The sequence below is a fragment of the Xenopus laevis genome, chromosome 2L (assembly GCF_017654675.1).
Source record: "Xenopus laevis strain J_2021 chromosome 2L, Xenopus_laevis_v10.1, whole genome shotgun sequence".
NCBI lineage: Eukaryota > Metazoa > Chordata > Amphibia > Anura > Pipidae > Xenopus > Xenopus laevis.
This window is the reverse complement of record NC_054373.1, coordinates 167845513-167860819: the sequence shown is the minus strand read 5'-3', so window position 1 is coordinate 167860819 and position 15307 is coordinate 167845513. Positions and strand designations below refer to the sequence as shown.

The 15307-nt window shown below is 41.2% G+C and overlaps 1 protein-coding gene across 3 annotated transcripts; it reads right to left on the bottom strand.

Annotated features, from left to right (window-relative positions):
- Window positions 1-1372: 1372 nt before the first annotated feature.
- On the bottom strand, window positions 1373-14479 carry gjb2.L (gap junction protein beta 2 L homeolog). Of its 3 annotated transcripts, none has more exon segments than NM_001087009.1 (2): window positions 1373-4543; window positions 14366-14474. In NM_001087009.1, a coding segment is annotated over 1 exon segment (747 nt). In that variant the 5' UTR covers window positions 4526-4543; window positions 14366-14474; the 3' UTR covers window positions 1373-3778.
- Window positions 14480-15307: the final 828 nt, after the last annotated feature.

The window sequence follows — 15307 nt, the reverse complement described above, 5'->3', positions numbered from 1 at the left end:
GCCATCCAGTTTTGCTATTAGTCTTCTATTGACCTATTGACTGCCACTCAAATCTCTCAGCTAGTGATGTGTTCTGCACATGGAGGTACAAGGAGGCTGGCTGAATGCCCTGACTAAAAGCCAGAAGAGGATTCAGACTCCAGTTCCAATATGGAACAAACTAGAAATGTACAAACCATGTTTCCGCCTGAGTTCCCGGGTCCTGCCTCCATCACATGTCTGCAACAACAATAGCAGCACAAAGCCTGCAGCCATAACACTGACCCCCTGTGTGACTCTCTGGAACACCCAACACTGTGAGAGCAGGGGCTTGAGATGGTGACATTGTGAGAACCATAACACAACTTTCCCATGTGTGGGATACAACCACTGTGGGATACACCCAACACATCTCATACCTACACTACCTTGAGGGCGGATGGTACCAGAGGTGTCAAGATGCTTCACTAGTCCATTAGTGCTAATGCCCAACTCTCCACCTGTATGTCTCATGCTCTTCAAGAAGGGTGATCTTGAGTAACACACTACCCCCTCCCATTACCCCAAATCCCAAACTCCCTTGGACTTACCAAACACTAGTGAGTGGTGCCAGCTTCTAATCATAGATCTCCTCCTCTGGGCATTTGTGGCATGGTCAGGATGAAGTTAAAAGACCCGGGAAAGTAGCTTAATATTCAGGTTGGGTTTCCATAGAGTCTAGGTTCCCCTCTCCCTTCATCTCCACTGTCACATTCTGTGACCATGCATGGCTGAACCCATCAAGTTAGCAGTTGGCTGGGCATTGCCACGCCCTACATGCCCCTTCTACAGCTCATCAGTGGGGAGGGAGAGATGAAGTCCTGTCCCGTGGCCCTCCCATTGTATCATATTCAGCAGGTCAGGGTGGAATTTAACTCATCATCCCTAGACTGGGCTCATGCTGTCTTCTTCCTCCGTTTCAGCCTGGGATGTCATCTTTGGTCTACTGCACAAGCTCCCCTTTTATGGGGGGTTATTTATAAAGCTGCAATGGCTGCTGGAAGTTGAAGTGCACCAACATATTCATTTATTAATTATATTAAATGTGTTGATTTAAATTAATTTTATTTATGTGAATGGCTTTAGATAAAGAGAAATGAGACCATACAGGCACATTGCCTTCAGATCTGATCTGGTGCTGGGTGTTTTAATCCTGAAGCAGCTTAAAATGGTAATTATTCTTTTACTAAATGATTATTAGTGGGTCATCTATCTGTTTTTGAGCTGTAACTCCCAGCATCTCTTGACAGCCAAAAACCAGCTGTAAGGTTACAGGTTGGACCTCCTTGCATTATATTCTCCTTGTAGCCTGCTGTCAAAAAGAACAACCCTCAGTAATAAAACGTATTCCATCTTTCCAACAACAGCTTCTGCTTTTATTTAAAAAAAAGTCTTAAATGTTTATGTATTGAGAGACCACAAATCTGCAATACAATATTGAAACAAATTTAAACACTCCAGGAAAACACATTTTTATGAGACAATTCTTTATTTAAACTATAAAAACGATAAAAACTAAAATACAAAAAAAATAAATGACATAATTCAAATATGTTGTGCATCGAGATCTCCACCTAGTGACCTGTCCATGTAAGTACAGATGCTTCAGTTTGCTGCACGTTTGGACTCAATACCGGAGACTAAAGCAACAGAAAGTAAAAAGTGACAGAATAATACAGACCTCAGTCATGGATCATTTGTTCTTCTAGGGCTCAAACAGAAAGCGATTTGGTACAAATACTTTACGAAAGTAAAAAAACCTATTGCTCTTGGATATGTAAAAAAATAAAAAGAATACAAGGCAGCATATATCAAACTATTCTTGGCACTATACAGGTATGGGATCCATTATCCGGAAACCCGTTATCCAGATAGCTCAGAATTACGGAAAGGCTGTCTCCAATAGACTCCATTTTATCCAAATAATCCAAATTTCTAAAACAATTTCCTTTTTCTCTTAATACTAAAAAAATAGCTTGTACTTGATCCCAACTAAGATATAATTAATCCTTATTGGAAACGAAACCAGCCTATTGGGTTTATTTAACGTTTAAAGGATTTTCTTGTAGAATTAAGGTATAAATTATGGAAATCCATTACCCGGTAAGCTCCAGGTCCCGAGCATTCTGGATAATAGGTCCCATACCTGTACCAGCATTTTAGAGCTTCAAGTCTAACAGATAAAATAATTATATGAATCGCTATGTCATCAACGTAACCTTCTGGGAAAAGGCTTTGCAAAGCAATACAGTTCATGAAAAAAAGAAATTATCTATTTACAAATCTTAATGAAAACTCTGAATGATGACCGAAAAGATGAAAAGTTTTTGGCAACTGTCTGTTTTGAGCAATAATTGTTTTCCCGCTACTTCGGGATCTTTGGATATTGTCTATTGCTTTTTAACAGCAGCTGGAGAGCCACAGGTTCCAGATGACAGGACTAAAAACTACTTGTAATTAGAAGGGATGTAGGGATATCGGATTCGGCTGAATCCTTCGTGGAAGATTTGCCCGAATACCGAACCAATTCCAAACCCTAATTTAAATATGCAAGTTATGTCTAGGATGGGTGAAAGAACCAAGCACAGTGTGCAGTTAAAAAATATTTTATTTCCTTGTTTATGTGACGAAAAGTCACAAGATTGTAAGGATTTGGTTGGGCCAGGCACTTTGATTCGACCAAATCCGAATCCTGTTGAAAAAGGCAGAATCTTGGCTGAATCCCAAACTGAATCCTTGATGAATCCCTAATAATTAGTCTACGTAGTTGGTAAAATTAGGGGGTAATGTAAAAATAAAAAAGAGTGTGGCTCCATCCCATAGCAACCAATCAGTGTGTTTATCAATATGATGCTTGAAATAAGAGATCTGATTGGTTGCCGTGGGTTTCTAGACCTGGAGCAAATTTATCACCCTATTAATAGATGACCCCCTGATCTTCCCATTGAAAGTGAAATGGTGATCTAAAATATTAACACGATGGGAACCAACCATAACTATGCAATAAGAAGCCTATGGATCATAACATTTAACTGGCAGAAATGTCAGTTCCCATCTTGTAGCACCGCCGTACCAAATCTGCAAATGATGAGCCCGTTAAAATGGCAGTGTGTGTGCAACCAGCTAGAAATCACTGGGGCTACGAGACAGTAGCGTTTCTTCTCTTTCATAAATAGCATACAAATTACATTACAATACTATTGATTGGCAAGTTATGTCCTACAGCATTTTCTTCTCATTAGAATACCTCCATAAGAAGATTTTAAAACATTCTCTGGATAAAAACCAAAACACTGGCAGCCCAAAATAACAGAGTGGCTAAGTGTCAGGTCTTGGCATCCTTTTAAGTCTCCACATCCCATTTGGACTTGCCCGCAGTCACTATGGTCAATTCCTGGTAAAAAGACTACGTTGGTAGGCCTGACAGGAAGTGATTTGCATAAAGAAAATGGCGTCGCTCTGATCCATGGAGCATATTGCTATGGTTCTACATTGTTCTGCAAGGGATTATTCTTTGGCTTGATAGCAAGTTGTGGTCTACTGATTTAGCCAGACACTGTTAGTTTGCCCAGAGGACTAATAATGCAGTACTATGATTTTAATTCCAGCCCAGGTTTCCACTATGTTGAAGGAACATCAGTATGGATTTGCTATCAACTGTCCTGGTTTCTGATTCATTCTTACGTAATTAATACTCCATATGAATCATTGGGGGCTACTCCTATCTGGACTGCAGCTGACCTGCCACAGTAACATCGGGCTAATGTTCTTTCTGTTCGTTCATGATGTTCTGCTTCTCCTCCTTTCCAGACATGTGGTTAGAATGCCTAAGTGTATTTTTTCTTGACCTCCTTAGGGAAGCCTGCACGATTAGGTAACAAACCTCCATGACGTTCAGAACCATGCAGATGCCAGACACGACAATCATGAATATAGTGAAGACGGTCTTTTCTGTAGGCCTGGAAATGAAGCAGTCGACCACGTTGGGGCAAGGCCAGTTGTTGCACTGCACAAGCCTCGGCATGTGGAAGCCGGAATACAAATAGTAGAAGAGGTACATAAAGGCAGCTTCAAAGAGGACTCTGAACAAGATGCTGGTAGTGTAGGTCCACCACAAGGTTCCCCTGATTCTGACCTTCCTTTGCTTCAGCTCCTCCAAGTCCTTTCCTCCACAGTTCCCCTTCTTCTGCATCTGCCTCTTCTCTTCGTGTTTTAGATAAGCCACGTGCATAGCGACCAAAAGGGCGGGGGTAGCAACAAATATAAGTTGCAGGCACCACAACCTGATGTGAGAAACTGGAAAGTGATGGTCGTAGCAGACGTTCTTGCATCCGGGCTGTAAGGTGTTGCAGGTGAAATCGGACTGTTCGTCCCCCCACACGCTCTCTGCAGCCACGACCAGAATCATAATGCGGAAGATGAAGAGAACTGAGAGCCAGATCTTGCCGATGCTTGTAGAGTGTCTGTTCACTCCTCCAATGACCTCGTAGAGCGTTCCCCAATCCATTGTTACGGATATTGGTCTCTGTAAAACAGAACGGAAGCAATTTAGATGTTGTAATAAACTGCCACATTACAGCATAAGCTATACATAATGCAAGACCTGGGCAAAGGTTCAATTCAGGTCCTGCCATTTTAAGTACATAAGGGCCCAAACACACCCACAAAGGTCCAATGCAAGCACTTTTCTGTTTAAAGGGGTAGTTTGCCTTTAAGTTAACGTTAAGTATGTTATAGAATGGCTTATTCTAAGCAACTTTTCAGTTGACCTTCATTTTTTTCTTCTTTAGTTTTTTAATTATTCGCCTACTTCTTATGACTCTTTCCAGCTTTCATATGGGGGTCACTGACCCCATCTAAAAACAAATGCTCTGTAAGGCCTCACATCTATTGTAATTGCTACATTTTATCACTCATCTTTTTATTCAGCACCTCTTCTATACATAGTCTAGTCTCTTATTTAAATCAAGGCGTGGCTGCAAGGGTAATTTGGACGCTAGCAACCAGATTTCTGAAATTGCAAACTGGAGAGCTTGCAACAAAAAGAACAAAAAGCTAAATAACTCAAAAACCACAAATAATAAAAAACAAAAAACAGTTGCAAATTGTCTCAGAATATCACTCACTACATCAACTAAAAGTTAATTTAAAGGTGAACAACCCCATTAAAGCAGACCCTTTTGGCATAGTATGCACACTGGGCATCCCTATGTACCAGTTTGTAATTATAAATAAACTTCCCCTTTAAAGCCTTACCCTTTTCCCACTTCCTGTCCCATTCAAAGCAAGAACACTGCTCAGAATCTATGTATTCAGCATTCAGGGTATTTAGCAGTAACATTAAATGGCTCGTTATTACAGGAAATCTGAAATGATACTAATAGAATGTTTTTTTAACTCAACATTTAAGTCTAACAAAGAAAACCTGCAGTGACAATGGACCTATCAGTTACATAGTTACATAGTTAAATTGGGTTGAAAAAGACAAAGTCCATCAAATTCAACCCCTCCAAATGAAAACCCAGCATCCATACACACACCCCTCCCTACTTTATCAGACGAAGCTCCTAGATTCTGATGAGATAATTAAAGGGCCATAAAAGAACATCATGTTTGTCAATTATTAATCATTCGTTAATAGGGTGTTTGTTATTAACTCTGCTACAATTGTACTTTGCATCCCTGTTATCTCTGTACTTGCAAACACCAAAAAGGAATGATAAGTTGTGGCCTCACGAGGAAACTTCGGGCGACTTCGGAAAACAAATTGCGAGTGCCATGGCATAGGCGTTTTTTTCATTCTAGCAGGCGGAAGACAGGGGGAAGCAGTTCGGGGAGATTAGTTGCCCCAAAGAAGAGGCGATTAGTCGCCGGGCGACTAAATCTCCCCGAATCTCCCAGTGTGACCTTACCCTAAAGGAATTGAATTTGCTGGTTTGGCCCAAAGAAAATATTAGGACTGGTTACACACGGGGCTAAAGAACAATTGTGCCAGTTGGCTATTGATTTGGAAAACAGTAAATATTAGGTATTGCTTTTTTAGCTGGGTTAACAAGGCATTCATCCATTTCTGACAACAATTTAACCACTATTCAGAGCAAACTGTTGTACTGGTATCTCAAGGAAAAAAAATTTATTGGCACCGTCCCTCCCTCCTATACCTGCTACCCACAGTCACACTCCCTTCCCAGAGACTATTATCCACTGTTACTATAGGCACCATCTCTCCCTACTATACCTGCTATCCCACAGCCACACTCCCTTCCCAGAGACTATTATCCCACTGTTACTATAGACACCATCTCTCCCTACTATACCTGCTATCCCACAGTCACACTCCCTTCCCAGAGACTATTATCCCACTGTTACTATAGGCACCATCTCTCCCTACTATACCTGCTATCCCACAGTCACACTCCCTTCCCAGAGACTATTATCCCACTGTTACTATAGGCACCATCTCTCCCTACTACAGGTATGCCTGTTATCCCACAGTCACACTCCCTTCCCAGAGACTATTATCCCACTGTTACTATAGGCACCATCTCTCCCTACTATACCTGCTATCCCACAGTCACAATCCCTTCCCAGAGACTATTATCCCACTGTTACTATAGGCACCATCTCTCCCTACTATACCTGCTATCCCACAGTCCCTTCCCATAGATTATTATCCCACTGTTACTATAGGCACCATCTCTCCCTACTATACCTGCTATCCCACAGTCACACTCCCTTCCCAGAGACTATTATCCCACTGTTACTATAGGCACCATCTCTCCCTACTATACCTGCTATCCCACAGTCACAATCCCTTCCCAGAGACTATTATCCCACTGTTACTATAGGCACCATCTCTCCCTACTATACCTGCTATCCCACAGTCCCTTCCCATAGATTATTATCCCACTGTTACTATAGGCACCTTCTCTCCCTACTATACCTGCTATCCCACAGCCATCATGGGTGATACTGTATGCCTTCTCATAGGTCAATATGTGGGATGACATTTGAGCCTTCCCTGAACTAGAGAATTTTGTAAGACAGGTGCATAGTTAAGTGTGACATTCTATACATCATTATTTTTGTGTCACGCAAGAATTTCAGGTTTTATTGATCTGAAGAAGGTCCACCCATGCTGCTGCCTCATCCATACTCCTAAATTCTAGGGTTGCACTGAGTCTGCCCAATACTCACCTTTAAAGAAAGCAATGCAAGGGAAACATGGATTCCCACAGCTTTGGTTATGACCCCTTTCAGTTGATGACCCAGACTGCCCTTGCTCTCCCTGACCTCTTTTGTGTAAGAGTGGAGACAATAAGAGATTTACAAACTAGACAGACAAGCAGGGCAATCTTGGAACAGGTTCTACATATATGTAAGACCTGAAAAATTCCCCCAGTAACTACTAGTAAGGATTATGCCAGTGCAATTATAAACAAGCAGAGGTTGTTATTGTGCAGCTAAAACAGACACAGGATTGATCTTGTAGGGGCATAAATTGTATCTTGGTCAGGTGAATATTCACATCTGACAGTGGACTTGTGGCTGACATTGACTTTTACTGACGTTCACAGCCTGGAAGTTGGGGCAGAGTTGGAAGGCAGGGGGTGTAGGGCAAGAGCGCGTGACTAGGAGGAGAGAGCATTGTCACAAAGGTTTTGCACTGAAAGAGAGACATATATGTACATTTGACTACAGAAGAGTCTCACAAACAAACACCTAATGGAAGTGAGTGAGAGGGCAATTAGCTGAAGATATCTCTGGATGCTCCAGTTTCTTCTCACAGCCCAAAAAATGTACTGGTAGGTTAATTGGCTTCTGCTGAAACTAACCCCAGTGTGTAGATATGCAGGTGCCTGCGGCAGGGAAATGCGTCTCTGTACTGCACTGGGGCAGGGACTGATATGAATGATAATCTTTCTCTCTGTGCAACACGTCAGAGATAAAGGCTCATACAATAACGCTTGAATAAATCACAAAGGCACATGATGCAGTGTGAGCAAAAGCCTTACATGTTCATTTTCAGCAGCACAATCAGTGGGGGTACAGCCCCTGCTTATCCACACAACTGTGTGTGTTTCCTGAAATAATCACTAGGCGGTGCTAGAGATCAGCGGATACACATGGAGACTGTGAATGTTTTGACTAATAATAAAATTTGCCCCTATACCCCCATCTGTTTGATCCTACACCTACTACTTGCTTCTTAGCCTTCTATCTAATGATAGACTCTAATTTGCTACTCCATCCTGTGTATGTACAGAGCTCTCACGTCCCTCATCTATCCTTATCCAGAAACCTTTTATCCAGAATGCTCTGAATTATGGAAATGCCATCTGCCATAGACTTCGTTTTATCCAAATAATCCAAATTTTTAAAAGTGATTTATTTTTTCTCTGTAATAATAAAACAGTACCTTGTACTTGATCCCAACTAAGATATACAGTAATTATTCCTTATTGGAAGAAACATCAGCCTATTGGGTTTAGTTAATGTTTAAATGATTTTCTAGTAGACTTAAGTTATGAAGATCCAATTTACAGAAAGATCCATTATTCAGAAAACCCCAGGTCCCGAGCATTCTGGATAACAGGTCGCATACCTGTACGATAAAAAACCTTTGATCTAAACAACAATGAAATGAAACAGACTGTAGCAGCCACACGTGTCCCTGGCAAATAATACAAATACCTGGAAGACTTTGTGCTAATCCAACAGAAACTGAATGTATTATTCATGATACAAGTAAATATTAGTGTCTGGATGCAGCCAGTTCTGAACCTGAACAGACGTGATGGTGCTGCCTAGCGCTAAAATAAATTGCTTAAGTGACATGGAGATGAGGATTATTATGGATAATTTAAGATATTTATAGGTGTGGTTGACCTTTAAATTAACTTTTAGCATGCTAAAAATGCCATATTATATATACTGAACTTATTGCACTTATTGCCTAAAGTGTCAGCTTGTCAATAGCAGCAATGATCCAGGACTTCAAACTTGTCACAGAGGGTCACCATCTTGGAAAGTGTCTGTGACACTCACATGCTCAGTGGGCTCTGAGCAGCTGTTGAGAAGCTAAACTTAGGGCTCGTCACTAATTATCCAGCAGAAAATGAGCTTCCCCTGTAATATAAGCTGATGCTACAGGGCTGATTATTAAATTCTGATGCTAATTGCACTGGTTTCTGTGCTGCCATGTAGTAGTTATCTATATTAATTACTAATCAGCCTTATATTGTGACATTTCTATTCTATGTGTACTGTATATTGTGAGTGGGTCCCTAAGCTCAGTAAGTGACAGCAGCACAGAGCATGTGCAGTGAATCAGCAGAAAAGAAAATGGGGAGCTACTGGGGCATCTTTGGAGACACAGATCTTTACTGCTAAAGGACTGTGGTTGCCTGGGGCTGGTACAGAAGCTCAAAACATCATGTACAACATTTCTAGCTACTTCTTTAGTTAAGCTTTAGTTCTCCTTTAAAATATTTTTTAAATTATCAACTCTTCTGTCTCTTGCCAGTTTTCATATGGGGGGGTCACTGACCCCATCTGAAAAACAGCTGTTCTGTAAGGCTAAAAATTCATTGTTATTGCTACTTTTTATAACGCATCTTTCTATTCAGTCCCTCTCCTATTCATATTCCAGTCTCTATTTGCAAATCAATGCAGGGTTGCTCGGGTAGTTCAGACCCTAGCAGCCATATTTCTGAAATTGCAAACTGGAGAGCTGCTGAATAAAAAGCTAAATAACTCAAAAACCACAAATAATAAAAAAAAAATTAAAAACCAATTGCAGATTTTCTCAGAATATCAATCTCTGCATCATACTAAAAGTTAATGAAAAGGTGAACACAAACTACACTGTTTCCAAGGCTTCTGCCATTTCCCCAAATCCCAATGAAGTGTCAGTAAAACTGCATCTAATATGAAATATTTCTGCTGGAAGATATTGAGTTTTTCTCCAGTTCACCATGACACTGCACACTCCTAGCACATTCCTAGCAGCTCCCCAGCCAAGCTGTGACGAAGTTTATTTACATAGTTGGAAGCAGCACTGTTATTATAAACTGCTATTACACTACAACTCCCAGAATTCCTTGTCAGCCATTCAGCAATTCCACCCATTGGGCTGCAACCTTTAGTGAGCCATAGCGTCAACAATTTACAGGGGTGGTTCACCTTTAAGTTAGTTTTTAGGGTGTTATAGAGTGGCCAATACTAAGCAACTTTCAATTGGCCTTCATTTTTTTCTCTTTTATAGTTTTTGAATGATTTGCCTTCTTCTTCTGACTCTTTCCAGCTTTCAGAAGGGAGTCACTCAGTGACCCAGATATTACTGGGCCCCACAGCAAATTATTTTTCAGGCCCCCAAAATGTCTAGAGATTGATATTGTATATGAATTAGGGCCCCTATACATCCTGGGACCCTGCCGCCTCTGTAGTAACACCACTGGGGTCACTGACCCCGTTTAAAAAAAATGCTCTGTACTGCTTCAAATCTTTTGTTATTGCTCCTTTGTATTATTCATCTTTCAATTCAGGCCTCTCCTATTGATATCCCAGTCTTTTATTCATATTAATGCATGGGAATTTAGATCCTGCCAACTGGACTGCTGAAACTGCAAACTGGAGAACTGCTGAATAAAAAGCTTAAAAACTCAAAAACCACAAATGATAACAAATGAAAACCAGTTGCAAATATTAATATTAAAAGTTAATTTAAAGGTGAACAACCCCTTTTTATTGTGCCCTTCATGTAGTTACACCCTTTGAGCTACAATAACCACTGCTTAAATTTAATTAGAGCCCTGGTACCAACTGCTTAACTCCGGCATCCATGTGCTTGCACGTTAGTGAGCTCCAGTATCAGTTGCACGTCTGTGCAATCAATGAGACATCAGCATGTAGATAAGGAGGACAGGAACATATCAATATAGTGTCTGATTAATAAGTAAAAATGAGTGGGGGGCAGATCCCAGTGGTACCAGGCTCTTGGGATGGGCAGTTCCTGGTGACTCAACTAGTTCCTATGTCGATATTAATTGCCTGAGCAACCCCAAGGTGTATACTATACACACCCTATAAGCACTACAATAACCCTGCCACAAACAATTCTCGTCATACCCAACTGAATGGCAAATGCTTAAAGTTCTTATACACTCATATATGTTACTCTGGTAACACAAGCCGCTATTATTTGTGCTCAGGAAGCACCAGCGATAATGTTTAATATGGAAATATTAATTATATGTAACATCTGGCAAGTGGCACAGTATTAATGAACTAATCATTGGAGGTTAATAAGTACAACCAGCGATCAGAACTTTTCCCTAAGTGCCAGGGCACGTAGGGTTGGGGGTAGTGGCTTCACCATTCTGACAGTTGCTACTGCCTTTGGAATACGGCACAAGGAATATTTGTATCTACACAGGTCTCTCATAGGTCTATTACAGGTCTATTAAACTTCAATCCCTGTCAGCAGCCACTTCCCTTTCCACTGAATGAAAATCAGGTCTGGATCAAGATTCAAAATAGGTCCTGGCACTTAAAGGGTGCTTCACCTTTAAAGGGGACCTGTCACCCGAAAAAAATATTCCAAATCCTATTTTATCACATTAGTCAAGCAAAATAAACTTTAATTACACTATATAAATTATTTGAATCTTGTTTCCTTCAGTCTGGGAATTCATAATTATAACAAGCAGGCAGCAGCCATTTTGTGGACAGTTTTATTAAGGCAAGCCTTGCATCATCTCAGAATCTTGTTTGTGCACCAGAATGGGGAACATGATATTAATTCCAATGCACTGGCTACACAATTAAGGAAGGCAGAGTATGGCACACACAGGGAGCATATGGCAAGCAGAGTATGGCACACACAGGGAGCATATGGCAAGCAGAGTGTGGCACACATAGGGAGCATAGGGAAGACAGAGTATGGCACACACAGGGAGCATAGGGAAGACAGAGTATGGCACACACAGGGAGCATAGGGAAGACAGAGTATGGCACACACAGGGAGTATGAGGCAGGCAGAGTATGGCACACACAGGGAGCATAGGGCAGGCAGAGCCAGTTGGACAGCACTGCTCTACATCAAACTAAAAAGTAAGTCAACGGTGAACAACCTCAATATGTCTATGGCATCTGAATGTGCCCTAATGGGAATCAATTGTCCTATGGTATATTTCCATCAGGTGGATATAATTAAGGAATGCAAGAGCAAGAGGTTGGCTATTAGCCTTAGAAGCTATGTACATTATATTTACAAGCAGGGTATATGATAACTCAATAAAGCATACTAACATACTGTGTCTGCACATTTGTGTTTATATGGGAAGGTTCCGATGCCCATGTATATATCATGAGATGTAGTGAAATACTGGCATTGTTTACCATGCAGTAAATGTGGGTGTGACACTAGCAACAAAGCAACAGTTTATTTGACAGCCTGACATACTTACAGTCTCATATAAAAAAGGAATCAGAGTGCTGCACTTTAATGGGTTATTCACCTTTCAAACACTTTTTCGGTTTAATTTGTTACAATTTGCTGCATTAGTTGATACATTTCTCAGCAGAGAATTAACAACTATTGTATCAAGTCTAACAGCTGCCTGTAATGAAACTCAGGGATTCTGCTCAGCAGGGACAAAGATTACAAATGTATCAACTAAATGTATCAATTTATATATCAATTTAGAACAAGTCAGTGACCCCATTCGCCGAGCTGCTCTAGGCAGACATGAGAAGGGGAAAAAGTTAATTTAAACTTCAATATTAGAAAAATGGTCAAAATGTGTTTGGAAGGTGAATAACCTCTTTCAGTCGCTTATTACCTGCATAGAAATCATGTACTTGTAGCAGTAATGAGCAGTGCATAGAAATCATGTACTTACAGCAGTAATGAGCAGTGTGACTCAGAAAGTTCATACATCCCTTTGATTCCAGAGACTGTGCAACTGTTGCAGCAATCAGTGGCTGATTCATGTCCCTGCTACAGTTAATGAGAGTCTGGAGTCAGGATCTGTACACACAGGAATCCCAGGACTGGACACTGAGACTCATTATCTACATGAGAAATAGTTCCAGCCCTGCCAGGCACATACCTCACACCGCTGTCCCTTTAATAACCTGACACTCACCTGACTGCTCACTTCCCTGCCTCATATCACTCCAGTCCCATTAGTGGGAACCATGAAGCACATTCAGCATATTAGTATGTATGTATGGTACAATCCTATGAGTATGTATGTATGGTATAATCCTATGAGTATGTATGTATGGTATAATCCTATGAGTATGTATGTATGGTATAATCCTATGAGTATGTATGTATGGTATAATCCTATGAGTATGTATGTATGGTACAATCCTATGAGTATGTATGTATGGTACAATCCTATGAGTATGTATGTATGGTACAATCCTATGAGTATGTATGTATGGTACAATCCTATGAGTATGTATGTATGGTACAATCCTATGAGTATGTGTGTATGGTATAATCCTATGAGTATGTATGTATGGTACAATCCTATGAGTATGTATGTATGGTACAATCCTATGAGTATGTATGTATGGTACAATCCAATGAGTATGTGTGTATGGTATAATCCTATGAGTATGTATATGGGTGGCTTGAGAAAAGACCGTGAAAGGTCTGAAACGTTGCCGGGTGTTTGGGGTCAGAGCCTATGTCCCAATAAAGGCATTTTAAGACAACAAATTGATGATTGGTGCCGTCTATTACTGCAATTTGAATTGATGAACGGATTGAGGCTGGAAACCGTTGGACGTGCATCATACTAAAGTTTTTTTGTAGGTGAGGGTGCTGACTGTGTAAATTGTAAATATGTATATGGTACAATCCTATGAGTATGTATGTATGGTACAATCCTATGAGTATGTATGTATGGTACAATCCTATGAGTATGTATATTTTACAATCCTATGAGTATTTATGTATGTACGGTAAAATCCTATGAGTTTTTATATTGTACAATCTTATGAGTATGTGTATAGAATAAATAATCCTATTAGTATATGTGTGTATATATATATATAAAGCAGCACAGCGATGATGTAGAAACCCAACTGGATGTATGAGTTACTCACACTAAAGGAATGAGTTCCAGCCTATGGTCAGGAGCCCTTGCGGTCGGTCGGTCTGTCTGTGTGTGTCGGTCTGTCTGTCCGGTCAGTACAAATGACGGGGGGGGGTGTAGGTCACAAACAGCCGGAGGGATCCGAGGACAGCAGGAATGAAATCAAGGCAAGTGGCACAAAGAGACTCACAGTCCTCCCGAAAGTTGTCAGCTAGTGAGTATAATAATCGTACCTGTGCGCTGACTTCTGTCGCTGCGACTGCCGCTGAGACTCACAGACCCCGGTCTCCCAAGGAAAGCGCAGGCTCGGGAATCCTTCTAGTTCTTCTGTCTCTGTCTGTGCGACTCACTCGCCTTCCCTCAGTCACTGACACTTATTTAAGGCGGGGAGGGGGGGCGGGGCGAGCGGTGACGGGGGGCGGGGCGAGCGGGGGGGGCGTTGGGGGTTTGGGGCCATATATATATATATATATATATATATATATATATATATATGTCTGTATGACACACGTGGGACATGCGAGTAAAGTTGCTGTTTCTGGCTCCAGTCTGTTTACTTCTACTGACTACTGGCTGCTTGTGGCGAGTAACCCTAGTAGTGGGCTAGTACAATAATAAGTGCTGGGTGTAGAGACTGAAATATGTAGTGTGACAACAAGATGTTTGTGTGTATGACTGCCTTTACTATACATGATTCTTTCTCACAGTCAGAGCCCCTTGTCTACTCTATAGCAACAGATTAACTAGATGTTACTGCCCCCCAACAGCTAATTTATTTTAGGGCCCCATCATATCCAGAGGTTCTGCCTTTTTCCAGCAATACAATTGCTCATTAATAAGGGTCTCCCAGCGCCCCCTGCAGCTGCATTGTCTGCCTCTTCTATAGTTACACCCCGACCAGTTTGCCTTCCTCTACACCAGTGATCCCCAACCAGTGGCTCATGTTACTCACCAACCCCTTGAATGTTGCTCCCAGTGGCCCCAATACAAGTGATTATTTTTAATTCCAAGCTTGGAGGCAAGTTTTGGTTGTATAAAACCAGTGTACTGCTACAAAATAGCCAATCACAGCTCTTGTTTTATGCCACCCAGGAACACATTTCACGCTTGTGTTGCTCCCAAACTCTCTTTACATCTGAACTACACTATCCCACAACTACAGCCCTCTGACACTC

Bases quoted from the DNA above. Each gene is read 5' to 3' on its own strand.
- gjb2.L (XM_018244821.2), bottom strand. From the start codon at position 4,525: ATGGATTGGGGAACGCTCTACGAGGTCATTGGAGGAGTGAACAGACAC.